Below are 13,250 nucleotides of genomic sequence, written 5' to 3'. Positions count from 1 at the left end.
TAATCTTGAGGTGTGCTAGGAAATTAAGACGGCAGTGTATCTGCAGTTCTTACTCCCTCACAGTACTTGCCAGATACTGATAGACTCAGATAGGACGGAGGGTCAGACAGAAGAGATGTAGTGTCACAAAGCAAAATAAGGAGCTGCCCTTTGTCATGGTCAAAGAATACCTCGCTGAAGCTCAATGGCCAGGAAACCTCATCGTCAAAAAGGTCTTCAACATCCTTTTCAATGTAGGTCACCTTCACTTTTTTTCCTACATGGTGAAGAGAAGAACAGAAGGTCAGACGTGAGGCGCTTTGATTTTACGTCCTAAAAAAATATTTTTTTTAACATTTTTTATTGTGCTTTGGTTTGAAATTCAAACCTTTCACAATAACAAATCAATTTCATTTGTAATAAATATTCTTAAAACACATAATTAAAGAAAAATTACAAAGACATATCACTTTCATAAACAATCAACACACAAACAAATTTCATCCTAAAAGCATTAACTATTCATAAAACACTTCATAAATTCATACTGGTACTCAAACCTATCCGACTCACATTCCTTGCTGACCTTAATTAGAAGTGTTATGAAATAAATACAATATAAATCTTATAAAATCAAGAGTTAGAGGGATATCTGCAGGCCCGCAAGTAACTTATGCTAAAATTCGGTCAGAGAGAATAATCTCAATTCCTTTGTAAATTCATCCAAATACATATTTCTGCTGGTGGATAGTGCCTACATTTCACTATAAAGTGTTCCAGTGTTTCAACTTGACCAGGAGCATTGCCGCTGTAACTTCACTCTATTTTTGCTCTTGCACCCAAGATTTAGTTAGTTGGAAACAAATATAATCGAGCTCTGAAAAATAACTCTCTCCAATGAGAGTTGGAGAATTTTCTTAGGTACTTGGTGGACAGTGTCAAGTGATTTTTCTCATAGTTTGATATATGAAAATAATTAATATGTTTTACCATTGTCAATCATCCTCATCCAATCCATATGCCAGAGTTTAACTTTAAGCTCATGGGGGGGCAAATAACAGTGTGTCAACGGTAGCGCCGACTGAATCAAGAATAAAATGCAGTGCCTAATCCAAGAGTTATAATTGTATCCCAGAGTTGTGATACATGGTTTTCAAAGTGCAGAATAGAGAATTACCAGGTGCAATTAACATTTTCCTAAGGAGGGATAGGAATTTCCAGTTTACAATGGCTTTTAAATAAACTAGGCCAAGTTCGTAGGGGGTAATAGGTGTCTGTACTCCCTTTGGTAACCTCAACAAATTTTTCCAAAATAGACCTTCCAGGGTATGCCAACAAATAGTTTAGTAAATTAATACTACACTAAACACACTCACGATTTATCGTCCCCCCAAAATCATGCCCCTTTTTGAAAAACAATTTAGTGATCCCCTAGCCCAGATCTGTGCCACCAAAGGCCCTGTTATTGTTATGGGTGATTTTAACTATTGGGCTAATGACCAGCAGGACAAAGCAGGTATCAACCTTATGGATACCATCACCTCCTTTGGCCTCACCCAGTGGATGGAGTCTCCCACGCAAAGCAATGGACACACCTTGGACTGGCTTTTGTCCCAAAATACCAACATTTCCGATATTCTGGTCACACCGTGCATTTGGTCGGACCATTTTCTCATCCAAGCCAAGATTTCACTACCGCCTCCTCCTCCCAAACTTAATATGAATCCACGTATTCAAAAAATGTCTTGCAACCTAAAGAATCTAACAGCCCCAAAACCTACTGAACTACTGTCAACTAAGCTTCAATCCCTAGACAACTTTGATGATCCCACAAAATTGATTAACCATCTGTCAACCAACATCAAAGAAGCAGTTAACCATCTTGCCCCTCTGAAGATGAAGGCAATAAAGACTGAAACCACAAAGAACACGTGGTTCAATAATGAAATTCTTACAGCCAGACAAGAAAAAAGAGCTCTTGAAAGAGCCCGGAGGAAAGACCCCAACGATAATACCCTGACAAAATATAAAAAATCCATCCTCAACTATAAAAAGCTCATTAAAGAAGCAAAGGCCACACACTATAACGAAAGAATAGTGAATGCTAAATCTAACACTGGGGAGCTATTTAAAATCTTAGCAGAATTCCAAAATCAGCCTCCTCCCACGAACAATATTATCAAGGATGATAAGTGGTGTCAGGGCATTCATGATGCCTTTCTACTCAAGATTGATTCTCATAAAGAAAAAATCAGTAAAGCCCTTGGCAACGTAGCCGTTACACAATCCACTACTGATGCAACTTCACCCAACACCTGTGAAAATACTATCCCTCCATTCTCTTTCACGCACTATACTGAAGATGAAGTATTCAAAATCATTCAGGACCTCAAAGCCACATCTTGGAGTCCTTAGAGACCCTGGTCCCATGGATTACCAAACTGGTTAACCTCTCCTTTGATGAGGGTCCGGTGCCGGACCTGCTAAAGTCGGCATGGATCACTCCTCTACTGAAAAAAGAAGGCCTTGACCCAGCCAACAATGACAATTACAGACCCATAACTAACGTGCCCTATGTTCTCAAGATACTTGACAAACTGGCCTACTTATAGCTACAGGCCAATGTTGAAAAATACGACATCTTGGGTACCCGTCAGTCGGGATATAGAGCTTGTCACGGAACTGAGACAGCTATGCTGGATCTCAAATCTACACTTGCTAGCATAGCTGACAAAAACCAAGCTGCTCTGCTCATGCTATTGGACCTCTCTGCAGCCTTTGACCTAGTTGATCATAGCTTACTAGTGTCAAGGCTCGGAGAGGTCGCCAATTGCTCTGCAATTGCATCCAAATGGATCGCTTCCTTTCTGGGTCCCAGAATGGTAAGAGTTTGCGTGGGTGATAAACAATCTTCTCCTATCTCTCAGACATGCGGAGTCCCTCAGGGCTCCTGTCTGTCGCTGCTGCTCTTCAACCTTTACATCCGGCCCCTTCTCGATCTTCTGAACAAACTAGGAGTGCAATATACAAATTACGTTGATGACACTCAGGTTATTCAGTTGAGTGGCTCATACAGCAGTGATTCGGAAACCATTAACCGAATATATAAGGCCATACAAGATTGGATGGCTTGTAATTCTCTTGCCCTTAATGATAAAAAGACTGAACTCCTTACTCTGGCATCTAAAGACACCCGGGCAAAACTTGATCCTAACTACGCCTCTTTCCACATTGCCAATAACACCATCATAGTTCAAAGGAAAGTCATAGTTGTGGTGTTATAAACAAGAGAATTAGATATATTGGACCATTCATATCGGAAGAGAACTGTGCTCTATTGTCCACTGCATTGATAAATTCAAGATTGGACTATTGTAACAGCCTCCTGGCGGGCACCGCAGCCTCTAACATCCAATCCTTACAAGTGGCACAGAACAATGCCGCATGTAACATTTTCAATCAGTCACGTCGCACATACATCTCTACTTTTAGGAAAAAACTGCACTGGCTACCCGTCAAACACAGCATAACGCATAAGATGCTTACTACGACCCATAAATGTCTCAGTCTTAGCAGCCCAACCTATCTGTCATCCCGTATAGGCATCAAACCTAACGTGAGGAACCTTCGCTCTTCTTCTGCGGTCACTCTCAATTATTCTAAATTTAGGACAGCCAAATTTGGAGGTACTACATTGGATGCTCAGGGTCCCCTTTTGTGGAACACACTTCCAGCTGGTATACGGCAGATCCAGAGCTATACCACGTTCAAACGTGCCGTAAAGACTCACTTATTTAACCTGGAATAATCTCCTGACTCGCTTCTCCTTCTGCCTCTTATGCTTGTTTGTCTTTGTCTTGTTCTTTGTGCGCCCTGAGGCCCACAGGCATGTTGGCGTGTTACAAACATTAAAATAAATAAATAAATAAATAAATAAGGTTTCCGCTGCAATGTTAAAATCAGGACAACCTTTGATTTATAAAACTTGGAAACAGGTAAAAAATTAGCAAATCTCAAGTTGATCTTTTTTGCTTGGCTTGCCAGCGCGTGTCGTGATATGTTATTCAGGTTTAAAGTAATGGTGTTGCTCTTGGAGCCTGGGGGCATAAGACGTGCATGGCCATTTATTGAATCCAATGCTAATACCTTTCCCATAAACAGGCTGAGGACAACATTCACACACACTGCCAAATTGCTGCTAAAACAACAGCTACCTGGAGGGGGTGCAGATCTTTCTTTGTCGCACACGCTTATGCCAGCATATACACTCCCATTACAGATATACAAATTTAGTGGGAACCGTGCCCCTCGTGCCCAGGTGGAAGAGGTGTATGCCTTCCAGACTCTTTCAAATTCTACACTGGTGCCTTTATTAACAGGGCCACCCAATGTTAGGGAGGTTTATCTACAGCCCTCAGGTGATGAGTGTAAGAAATCTCATCCTCAGTGAAGTAACAGTGTGTATACCAAGTCCTTAGTGAAGTAACAGTGTGTCTACCAAGTCCAAACCTCTTTAGGTGGTAATGTAGCAAGGCAGTCTGGCTTCAGTGTTAGGAAGGTAATGGACTAGTATCAAGGTACCATTAGGCCCATACACATAGACAACGCAATACACTACACACAACATACTGTAAAATGATATGTACATCAACTATTGCATGAGGTTAAAAACCCTGTCCACTAAGTATTTGCATTTTATTGTATTTTTGTAGCGCGTTATGCCAAAGCACTGAACAAACAAAGGCAGCACATCAGAAAATGAGAAATAAGTCAAACCATCTCACTCAAGTTGAACCATTTTTTTTTCCTTAAGACGGGTTTTGAAATTAGGGAAAGCAGAAATAGAGCAAAGAGATGAGCGAGAAGAGCATTCCAGTATTTTGGAGCTAGTAAAAAACAAAAGAGCGGAAACAAGAGGAAAAACAAGGTGTACGATGGACAGACAAAATAAATTGACACTGGGACTTGAGAGAGCGGGGGGGGGGCATAGAAGGAAACAAGAGACAATAAGGAGGAGTGAGACCATAAAGACATTTAAAAGCAGTACAGGGACAATTATATAGTAAGCATGAGTCGAAAGAAAGCCAGTGAGGAAAACATAAGGCAGGAGAAATAGATTCAGGTGGAGAGAGATGAAGAATTAGGCGAACAGAAGAGTTATAAATTGAGCAAAGAGGGCCAAGTCTGAATGCAGAAAAACTGATAAAAATAGAGGAGCAGTAGAAGTACAAGGGAGTAGAGCAATGACTTGGTAGCTTGTGTGGTGAGAAAGTGACAAGATTTACGAATATTATAAAGCTGAAAGCGACAGGACCAAAAAATAGCAGAGATGTGTGCCGAGAAGGACAAGGAAGAATCATAGAACATGCCCAGATTGGGGGGCGGCAGAAGAAGGAGCAATGGAAGGAGGGAAGGAAATAGAACAAGGAGGAAGCAGGAGTGGAATAGTGACATGAAATGATATTTTATTTATATAGTGCTCGTACACAAGTGTTTTAGAGCGCAACCAGGCAAAGGGAGGGGAACAGGGGGGAACAAAAACAACGATCTTACTAGGCCCAGTGACATTAAGAGCACGCAAGTGCATGGGAAAGGGAAAAAGGAGAAAGTGCATGGAAGGGGGAGAGGTGGAAAGTGCGGAACAGAGGAGAGAACAGAATAAATAAATAAGTAAAATAAATAAAGGTGGTAGTGCAGCCAGCAAGTGGCAAGTACTAGGTTAAGCAGATAGCGTAGAACTGATAAGTGCAGAAGAGAAATGGGTGGGGGGCTGTATGGGCACAGATACAGACCAGAGGGCAAGGGGTGGCCCGGAGGCAGTGCAGGAGGGTGGCAGGGTGTGCAGGTACCTGGGCCCGGAGGACAGAGGGTGGCCAGGTGCACGGTGCCGAGAGAGAAAACAGAATCAGCAAGGGAGAAGAGGGGCAAAGGCAGAAGCGAAGGGGAAGGTCTTGAGGTGAGATGGTTCTCCTCAAATTTCAAGGTGGCGTGGAGGCTGTTCCAAAGGGAGGGCCCAGCCTGAGACAGAGATCTACACCCAGTTCGTTTCTTTGAAAAACAAATGACCCTGAGGGAGTTAGAAATAGAGAAGCGAAGGGCTCGAGAGGAGAGGTATTTACGGAGGGATAGTTGAAGGTATTTTGGACCCAGGCCCCAGAAAGGCTTGTGGACAATGCAGAGGGTTTTAAAATTAATCCTTGCATTCACATGGGAGCCAATGAAGGGATTTCAGAGCTGGAGAGATACGATCCCAGGGCTTGATGCCAAGGACAAGTCTTGCCGTCCTGTTCTGGATTAGTTGTAAAGGGCAGAGAGTGGAGGCAGGGTGGAGGCAGGTATATTTAGAAAGGGGCTGTTACAGTAGTCCGACCTAGAGAGAACCAGAGCTTGGAGACAGTAAACTTCTGAGGGAAGGAGAGCAAAGGCAGAGTACCTCTGAGGAGGTGCAGCAAGAAGTTTGACTTTTTTAGAGATGTCAGAAATGTGTGAGAAGGAAGGTGTGGAGTCAAAGATGAACCCAAGGTTCTTGGCCTCGCAGGTAGAGGTAAGAGTAGAGCCATGGGAGGCCGGCCAGATGGTGAGGGGAAAGGATGGTGAAGGTGTACCAATGAGGAGGATCTCAGTCTTGTTGGCACTTAGACAGAGATCGTTGGCAGCACACCATTTTTGAATGGCAATTAGGCAATCCGAGATGAGGGAAGGAAAGAGGTGGCTGAAGGAAGCCTGAAAATGAGTTGGGAGTCATCAGCATAATACTTAAAATTGGAGCAGAAAATGGAAATGCAGTAGGCGAGAGTTGCCAGGTATTGGTTGAAAAGCCAGGGCCAGAGGTTAGACCCCTGGGGAATGCCACAGGTAGAAAGGGAGATAGAAGATAGGAAGGACCCAAGTTGTACCTGGAAGGGTAAATCAGAGAGGAAAGAGGCCAGCCAAGCCAGAGCCTAATCGGTGATACCCAGGTTGTCACAGAGAATCTTTATTCCTGGTGGCAGGAATAAAGATAACCTCTGTCTTTGGAGGCATTCAGGTGAAGGGAATGAGCCGCCATCTAAGTTTGGATGGCGAGAGACAGGAGGAAAGAGTAGATTTTAGTGCAGGGGTGAAAGAAGAGAAATATATGGAAATCTGTGAGTTCTCCACCTAAAGATGATATGATGGGAGACTCTTAAAGGAGAGATGAGAGAAGTACTATAAGTAGTGTACACAAACCAACAAAGGCTATAAAATAAAAAACAACAGTAATGGGTTGAAATACAAACTCCCTCCAGAACATGGGTCTGCAACCTGAGGCTCTCCAGATGTTTAAAACTACAACTCACATGATCTTTCACCTTTGAATGAGCTACACAGTGCTAATCGGTATTGTAGTCCAAAACATGTGGAGTCAAAAGTTGCAGACCCATGCTCCAGAACCTGGTGAACATGGCAATCACTTACAGGGTACTACATACAGTTTACAGTTGGTGAAAGGAGGGACAAAAGATAGTTACCACTATAGTCACAAACTAGGCAAGTAATTAAAGCAAGTACATTACTGGCTTAATGAACGACAGAGTTAACCCTAAAACCATCTAGCAACAAATAGCAACAAATACATACAAGTTAGTTACCACATGCAATGCATTTTGAGGGACAAGCAGTGACTTCTGCTAAAATCAATATAAAATCACTAGTGCACTCTAAAAACATGCTAAATGTCCTGGACACTCCAGGGCTCCAAGAGTTATGTGTCAAATTGAGGGAATTCGTCCATTCTCTCCAAGGGGGAGCCCCCTCCCCCTGTGAGGCTAGGGATGTGAGCCCGCTCCGCAACACCCCCCCTAGGGGTTCAGTCAAGTGGGACCACACCTGGACAAGGACTTCCGTTCCCATGAGGAACTCCCTGATGCCCTCAATGTAATGGCATATATGAATTTGTCTAACATCAGGGATTGAAATTAAGACTGGATAAGCAGGAGCTAAAAGCAGCTCCTGGGAATCCAGCATTAACTAGTGACCAAGAGCTGCCACTGAGGAGCTTATAAGGAGGGTCCCGCCAATCAAACTTTCAAATAAGATGCAAACATACGTTTCTGTCCATTATTTACCACCCCTTATGATTTAAATGTCATATAGGTGTGTCCTACTGTTTATTTAGAGATCGCCCCAAATGCACAGAGTTAGATTCACATTGGTGTGTTTGTTCAGCATCCGTCTCGGGAGTGCGACGACTCCTCGGATGTCGTCCCTTCTTCCCTAGGGGGAGCCCCTTCCCATGAGGCCAGAGAGGTGATGCCGCTACCCGACAGTCCCCCTGGGGGTGGTACTTAGCGGAAGCATGTCATAGGGTGGGATCCCCCCTATATGACTGGGGACGACTTTTCGGGGAGAACGCAGTATGTCCAAAATCAAAATACATCACAACCTCCCTCATCCTCATTCCCTGGGCACAGTACTTTGATCCCCCATAGTTCCATGTACTTGTGAAGGGTAGATAGTTGAACACATGAAAGAACCACAGAGACGAGGAAGAGTCCAGCGCACCTAGTAAGGAGTGATCATACTTGTACTGAGACGGAGAAGATGTGCAGAACCATGAAGAGTACCCAGTGGAACCACTACAAGCATTCCAGTCTATATGGACCTTGTGCAAGTACAAATACTGAGGAGGGACTAATAACACTGTCGAGCCCTTCCTAGAGGACAGTGAGAGCCAGCACAGCCCAGGTAAGCGGAAGAAGACAGACCGGGACCCTGGGGCGGGAGAAAGAAGATCCGGAGCCTGTCCAGAGCAGAAGGACCACTCGGCACGCCAACACGCCAAGAAAGGAAAACTCCCGGTATTCCTGAGAACCCGGAAGCGCAGGAAGGAAGAGCCACGCTATACAGAGGAGAATTATAGCTGCAGAGCTGCCGCAGACCAGAGAAAAACCACCAGGGTCAGGGAAGCCCTGCAGCTGAACGCAGGCACAAAGGAAAACCTGGAAGAATCGCAGACCATGCGAAAAGGTACGCAGATTTGCTGGAAGGTGCTGGGGCCCAGAGAAGGTGGTGGAAAGCCCAGAGGGGACAAAGAGAAGCAGAGAATAGAAAGGAACTCTGTTACACGTCTGAGTCGCATGGTTATACTTGGCAGGAGAGTGAACCAAGTTTTATCAGCAACACCAAACAAGAAAGGCGAGTCAGGGGCCAGCACCCATAAGAGAAACGATTTTAGAGTTTGTGAAGAAATATTAAGGGGGTCTGGGACCCGAGAGAGAAAACGAGAATCTTTTGGGGCACTACTAAGAGGGTCCTGGACCCAAAGAGAAGAAAGAGGAAGAAATGGGAAAGGGCTTTTATCTGGCAGGATAGTGAACCAGGTATAGGGGAAGCCCAGAAAAGGGAAAGTGACTTCCTCCAAGCTGCATCTTACTTGTGGCAGTGTAAGGAACTCATGGTGGCAACAGTAAAGGCACACAAAAGTGATCACAGTTCAGGGGTACTTATTAAACTGTATATGCGGGTTGGAAAAACACCTAAACTAAACCTAAATCTAAGATGGGAGCAAGCTACGACCATCAAATAAAAAGGCAATCATAGTGGGGTCTTGTAAAATAAAAGGGCCTATACTAAGAAAAACCTATTGCCAATCCTTACGCTTAATACAAACAAAGAGTGTGGGATAATTTTCATAAGAAAGAAAGAAGTGCTCATAAATAATAAGTCAGGATGTGGTAGCCGCGGGTCTCCCTTCCCCACGTTTTGAGCAAGGGACAAGGTGGAACTCCTGAGCACAGCACACACTTGAGCTTCTCCAGCACAAGACGACAGTTCCATTTCTCAGCTATCAGGACTTTCGGTGGTTAAGTCTCTTTTCTACAAAAAGTCTCTTGCCTCCGAGGACCTTATGTGTCTCATAATAACAAACAACAGTTCCTTCTTACTTGTATGTTGGGTGATGCCTTCTTTTTCACCCCTGGTCCCCCCTCTTCCAGGCTCAGACCCCTCTAGAATATCAGCCTCCCTCCGTCGGTTTCACGCTGGCTTGTATTCAAAAGATTTCTTCCATTGCATTCAACTGTCGATGGGGTGATGGTTTTCCAACCCTGGATCCACCTCTTCCGGGCTCAGACCCTTCTGGTATGTTTGTCTCCCTCCGTTGGGTTCACTACGTCTTCACAAATCTTAATGGCTTTTTAAACAGTTCACTGTGGACATCCCGTGACTGGGTTCACTCTTGTCAACACACTATTCATCAGGAGTTTTAGGCTTTGCCTCCTTTTCATCAGCATCCCTCTGTCGGGTTCACTCTTGCCAGCTTTTGCCAATCGCACAATTTCTTCTACTTCCTTACGATGCAGGATTCACTTCCCTTTTCTTTACAATCATATGCCGGCCAAATACTTTCGACTGTACAGAGGATTTTACTAGACACCTCTATGACCACTGTGACCCTTTTCACGCCTTTCCCAAGGCCTTCTGGTAACGGTAGTTTCAACAATATGATAATCGCCCAGAGTTTCCTGAGTGAGGAGCCGCATGGTGCCTGACTCCTCTGTAGCTGGCTTTCCCCTTTTAGTATTAACAGTTCTTTGTACTTAGCAGCTTGCTACTTTTGTTCAACAGAGTTTGGTTTCTTATAAGCTCTCTCCTCAACTCACTGCTTGGCTTTGCTTGTCTCTGGAGTCAAGGTTGGTACCACAGAGGCAAACATCTCTACCCGGCTTGGTTATCAGCGGAGGAGGGCCCTGTGTACCATCGACATCTGCTGTGCCACACGCTGGCTATTGTTAGCGGTCTTACGATTCCTTCCGTGGAGGTTTCGCAGGCCTGGCTCGGAAAGGGCAAGGTCGGTTCTCTTTTTGTCACCCTCTCGGTTGGTGCTGTCTTTCTCCGTCTCTTGAACTGCTGTGCTGTGTTAGTTCTCTCGTTGTGCGGTCTGCCTTGCTCGTACTGTGCTCTTGTGCTCCACCTTGTATCCCTGTGGAGAAGAGAAAGTGCCGTCACGTGTGTGCGGTTCTGGTCAATTGCCTGACTTTGCCTGACCCTTGTGTTGGGACATATCAGGTAAACGGCTCTGTTGTTTGTCTGTCATCCTTTGTGGTGTGCAAAAGTGTTCATGTTGGAAAAGGCAGGGGGAGGTAGAGTGTTTGAGTGTTCTAAGTGGTAGGTTGGGGAAAAGGTGTAGTAAAAAGAGGGATACCGCGTCTCACCTGTCTGTGTCACACTTACACTCCCAGAGGATCCCCCATCCAGGAGATCCTCCCTCACTGGTCCACCCCCAGGAACTAGATCCAATAGCGATGGCCGTGTGTCACGTCTCCCAGTGTGCCCACTACTAGGCAACCCACTAGGTAACCCACGATTAGCCCGCGTTTACCTGGCACATCTTTCGCTGCAGATCGGGGCACAAGAACACGACCTTCTGCTCGACACTGGAGAAAGATGACTGGTTTTCCAGGTGTTTTCCGACCTTCATTGTCCTGGCAACTCCCGTGGAAACTCTTGTATGCTTTGCAGCACCGCCGAGGAACACGGCGATTCACGCGTCACGTGAGGTGAACTGCTGCCAATCACGTTCATCCTCTGCCATCACGTGATTTTCCCACACTGCCGCGTTTTTGCATCATGTGACTACAACTAACAGTCAAAAGCGCCGGAAACCACGGTGGCAGCGCTTCTCAGCTGCTTCTCGTAAGGACTGTTTGGCGTTATCGTTTTCATCAAGGATTCATTGGCTCTACGACCACGGACTGTTTTTTGGATATGCTACTTCTTCTTGGCCTCATCTGTTACCTTTGCCCTGGAACTCTTCTTGCTTACTTCTAAAGATATTCGACCCTGCACCTCCTCCACGGATTGCTTAAACGGACTATCCCTTTACTTGGACCTTATGCTTTGAACTGGTTTTGACCCCATTACGTGTTTTTGGACTCCTCTTTGGACTCCTCTTGTGCCAACTTGCCCAGGTATGGAACTACTACCCAAGCCTCTCTGAAACCCGGCCCACTGTCCCTGCTGGTTGCCACTAGTGCATTACGACCTGACCCACAGCTCATCTAGGTAAGCCTTGCTACAATCAGTTCCGTATTGCTGTGTCCATATTGCATTAGTTGATAACCGTCTATTGCCTTACAGCGGTCAAAGGGGTTCTTCTGGCGTTTCCTGGTTCCAGTTGACGGCTCACCACACCTGTGGCCTCAAAGATTGCACAGACAGTATTTGGTCATTCTGTCTGTGTGGTACTTGGGGACGGAGGTATTCAATAATCGGCACGACCATCAAGATCAGAACAGACTGAGAAGCCTTTTGGTCGCCCTGATTATGGATCCCTCCGCTGGGGACCCCGTGACCGCTTTAATGCAGGCAGTTGCGGCCCTTAGGACCGACATGGTCACCGCAACAACGGCAATCCACCGCCATCTCGATACATTGCAAAGCACACGTCATCCTCTACCAGCTGATGCCGGGATTGGAGACGCTCCTCAAGCCCAGTCTCCACCCGCTCCGCCCACAACTCCCACTCCTGTACTACTTCCTACTTCCTTTCCCCTTGCTGCCCCAGAACGATTCCAAAGTGATCCAAGGAAATACCGCACATTCTTGAACCAGTGTAAACTTCATTTTCTATGTCGACCCCAGGAATTTCCTGATTCCGTCACCATGGCAACCTTCCTTCTTTCCCATTTATCTGGCGTGGCGAACCCGTTATTGGAAAATAACCATCCAGCATTATATGATTTCGATCTTCTAGTAACGGAAATGGCTAAGGTATTTGATACCAGGTATAAAGCACAATCTCGAGACTTGGAACTACTAGAGCTCTCACAAGGCAGACAAACACTTACTGAATATATAACACGTTTTAACCAACTTGCTGCAGAGACCTCATGGCCGGAGGAAAAGAAAGCTATTGTGTACTACAAAGGGCTATGTAATACTATGAAAGACGCCCTCTCAGTGGTCCCGGCCCTTCCCTCTGTTTTTTCCAACTTGGTAGACCTAACCCTGCAAGTAGATGCACGCTGATCTGAGCGTAAGGCAGAAGTCGTTTTTTCAAATCCAACATCCTCGACTTTGTCTGCCCCTGAACCCATGCAAGTTGGTGGGATTCGGAGTCCCATTACTCAGGCTGAACGGGAACGCAGAAGAACGGATAATTCTTGTTTCTACTGTGGCATCAACGGACATTATGTAAAAGAATGCCCACGACGCCCAAGAAATAAGAATCAGGGTTTTCAGAAGGCTCGCCCCTAAGAGCGGGGGTACGGGCGAGCACCTCCATGTCCCCCACTGAACCCGTTTTCGGT

General features: G+C 45.4%; 1 protein-coding gene across 3 annotated transcripts in view; it reads right to left on the bottom strand.

The window, feature by feature from the left end:
• DNMT3B (DNA methyltransferase 3 beta) overlaps positions 1–13,250 on the bottom strand; it is a 668,820-nt gene that overhangs the window by 507,487 nt on the left and 148,083 nt on the right. For all 3 annotated transcript variants that reach the window (XM_069651024.1, XM_069651025.1, XM_069651026.1), the window contains exon 3: positions 171–256. In XM_069651024.1, the coding sequence (XP_069507125.1) occupies positions 171–256 (86 nt within the window). The remainder of the gene's footprint in view (positions 1–170; positions 257–13,250) is intronic.

The sequence above is a fragment of the Ambystoma mexicanum genome, chromosome 3p (genome assembly GCF_040938575.1).
Source record: "Ambystoma mexicanum isolate Mex_15411 chromosome 3p, UKY_AmexF1_1, whole genome shotgun sequence".
NCBI lineage: Eukaryota > Metazoa > Chordata > Amphibia > Caudata > Ambystomatidae > Ambystoma > Ambystoma mexicanum.
This window is presented reverse-complemented; position numbering and strand designations above follow the sequence as displayed.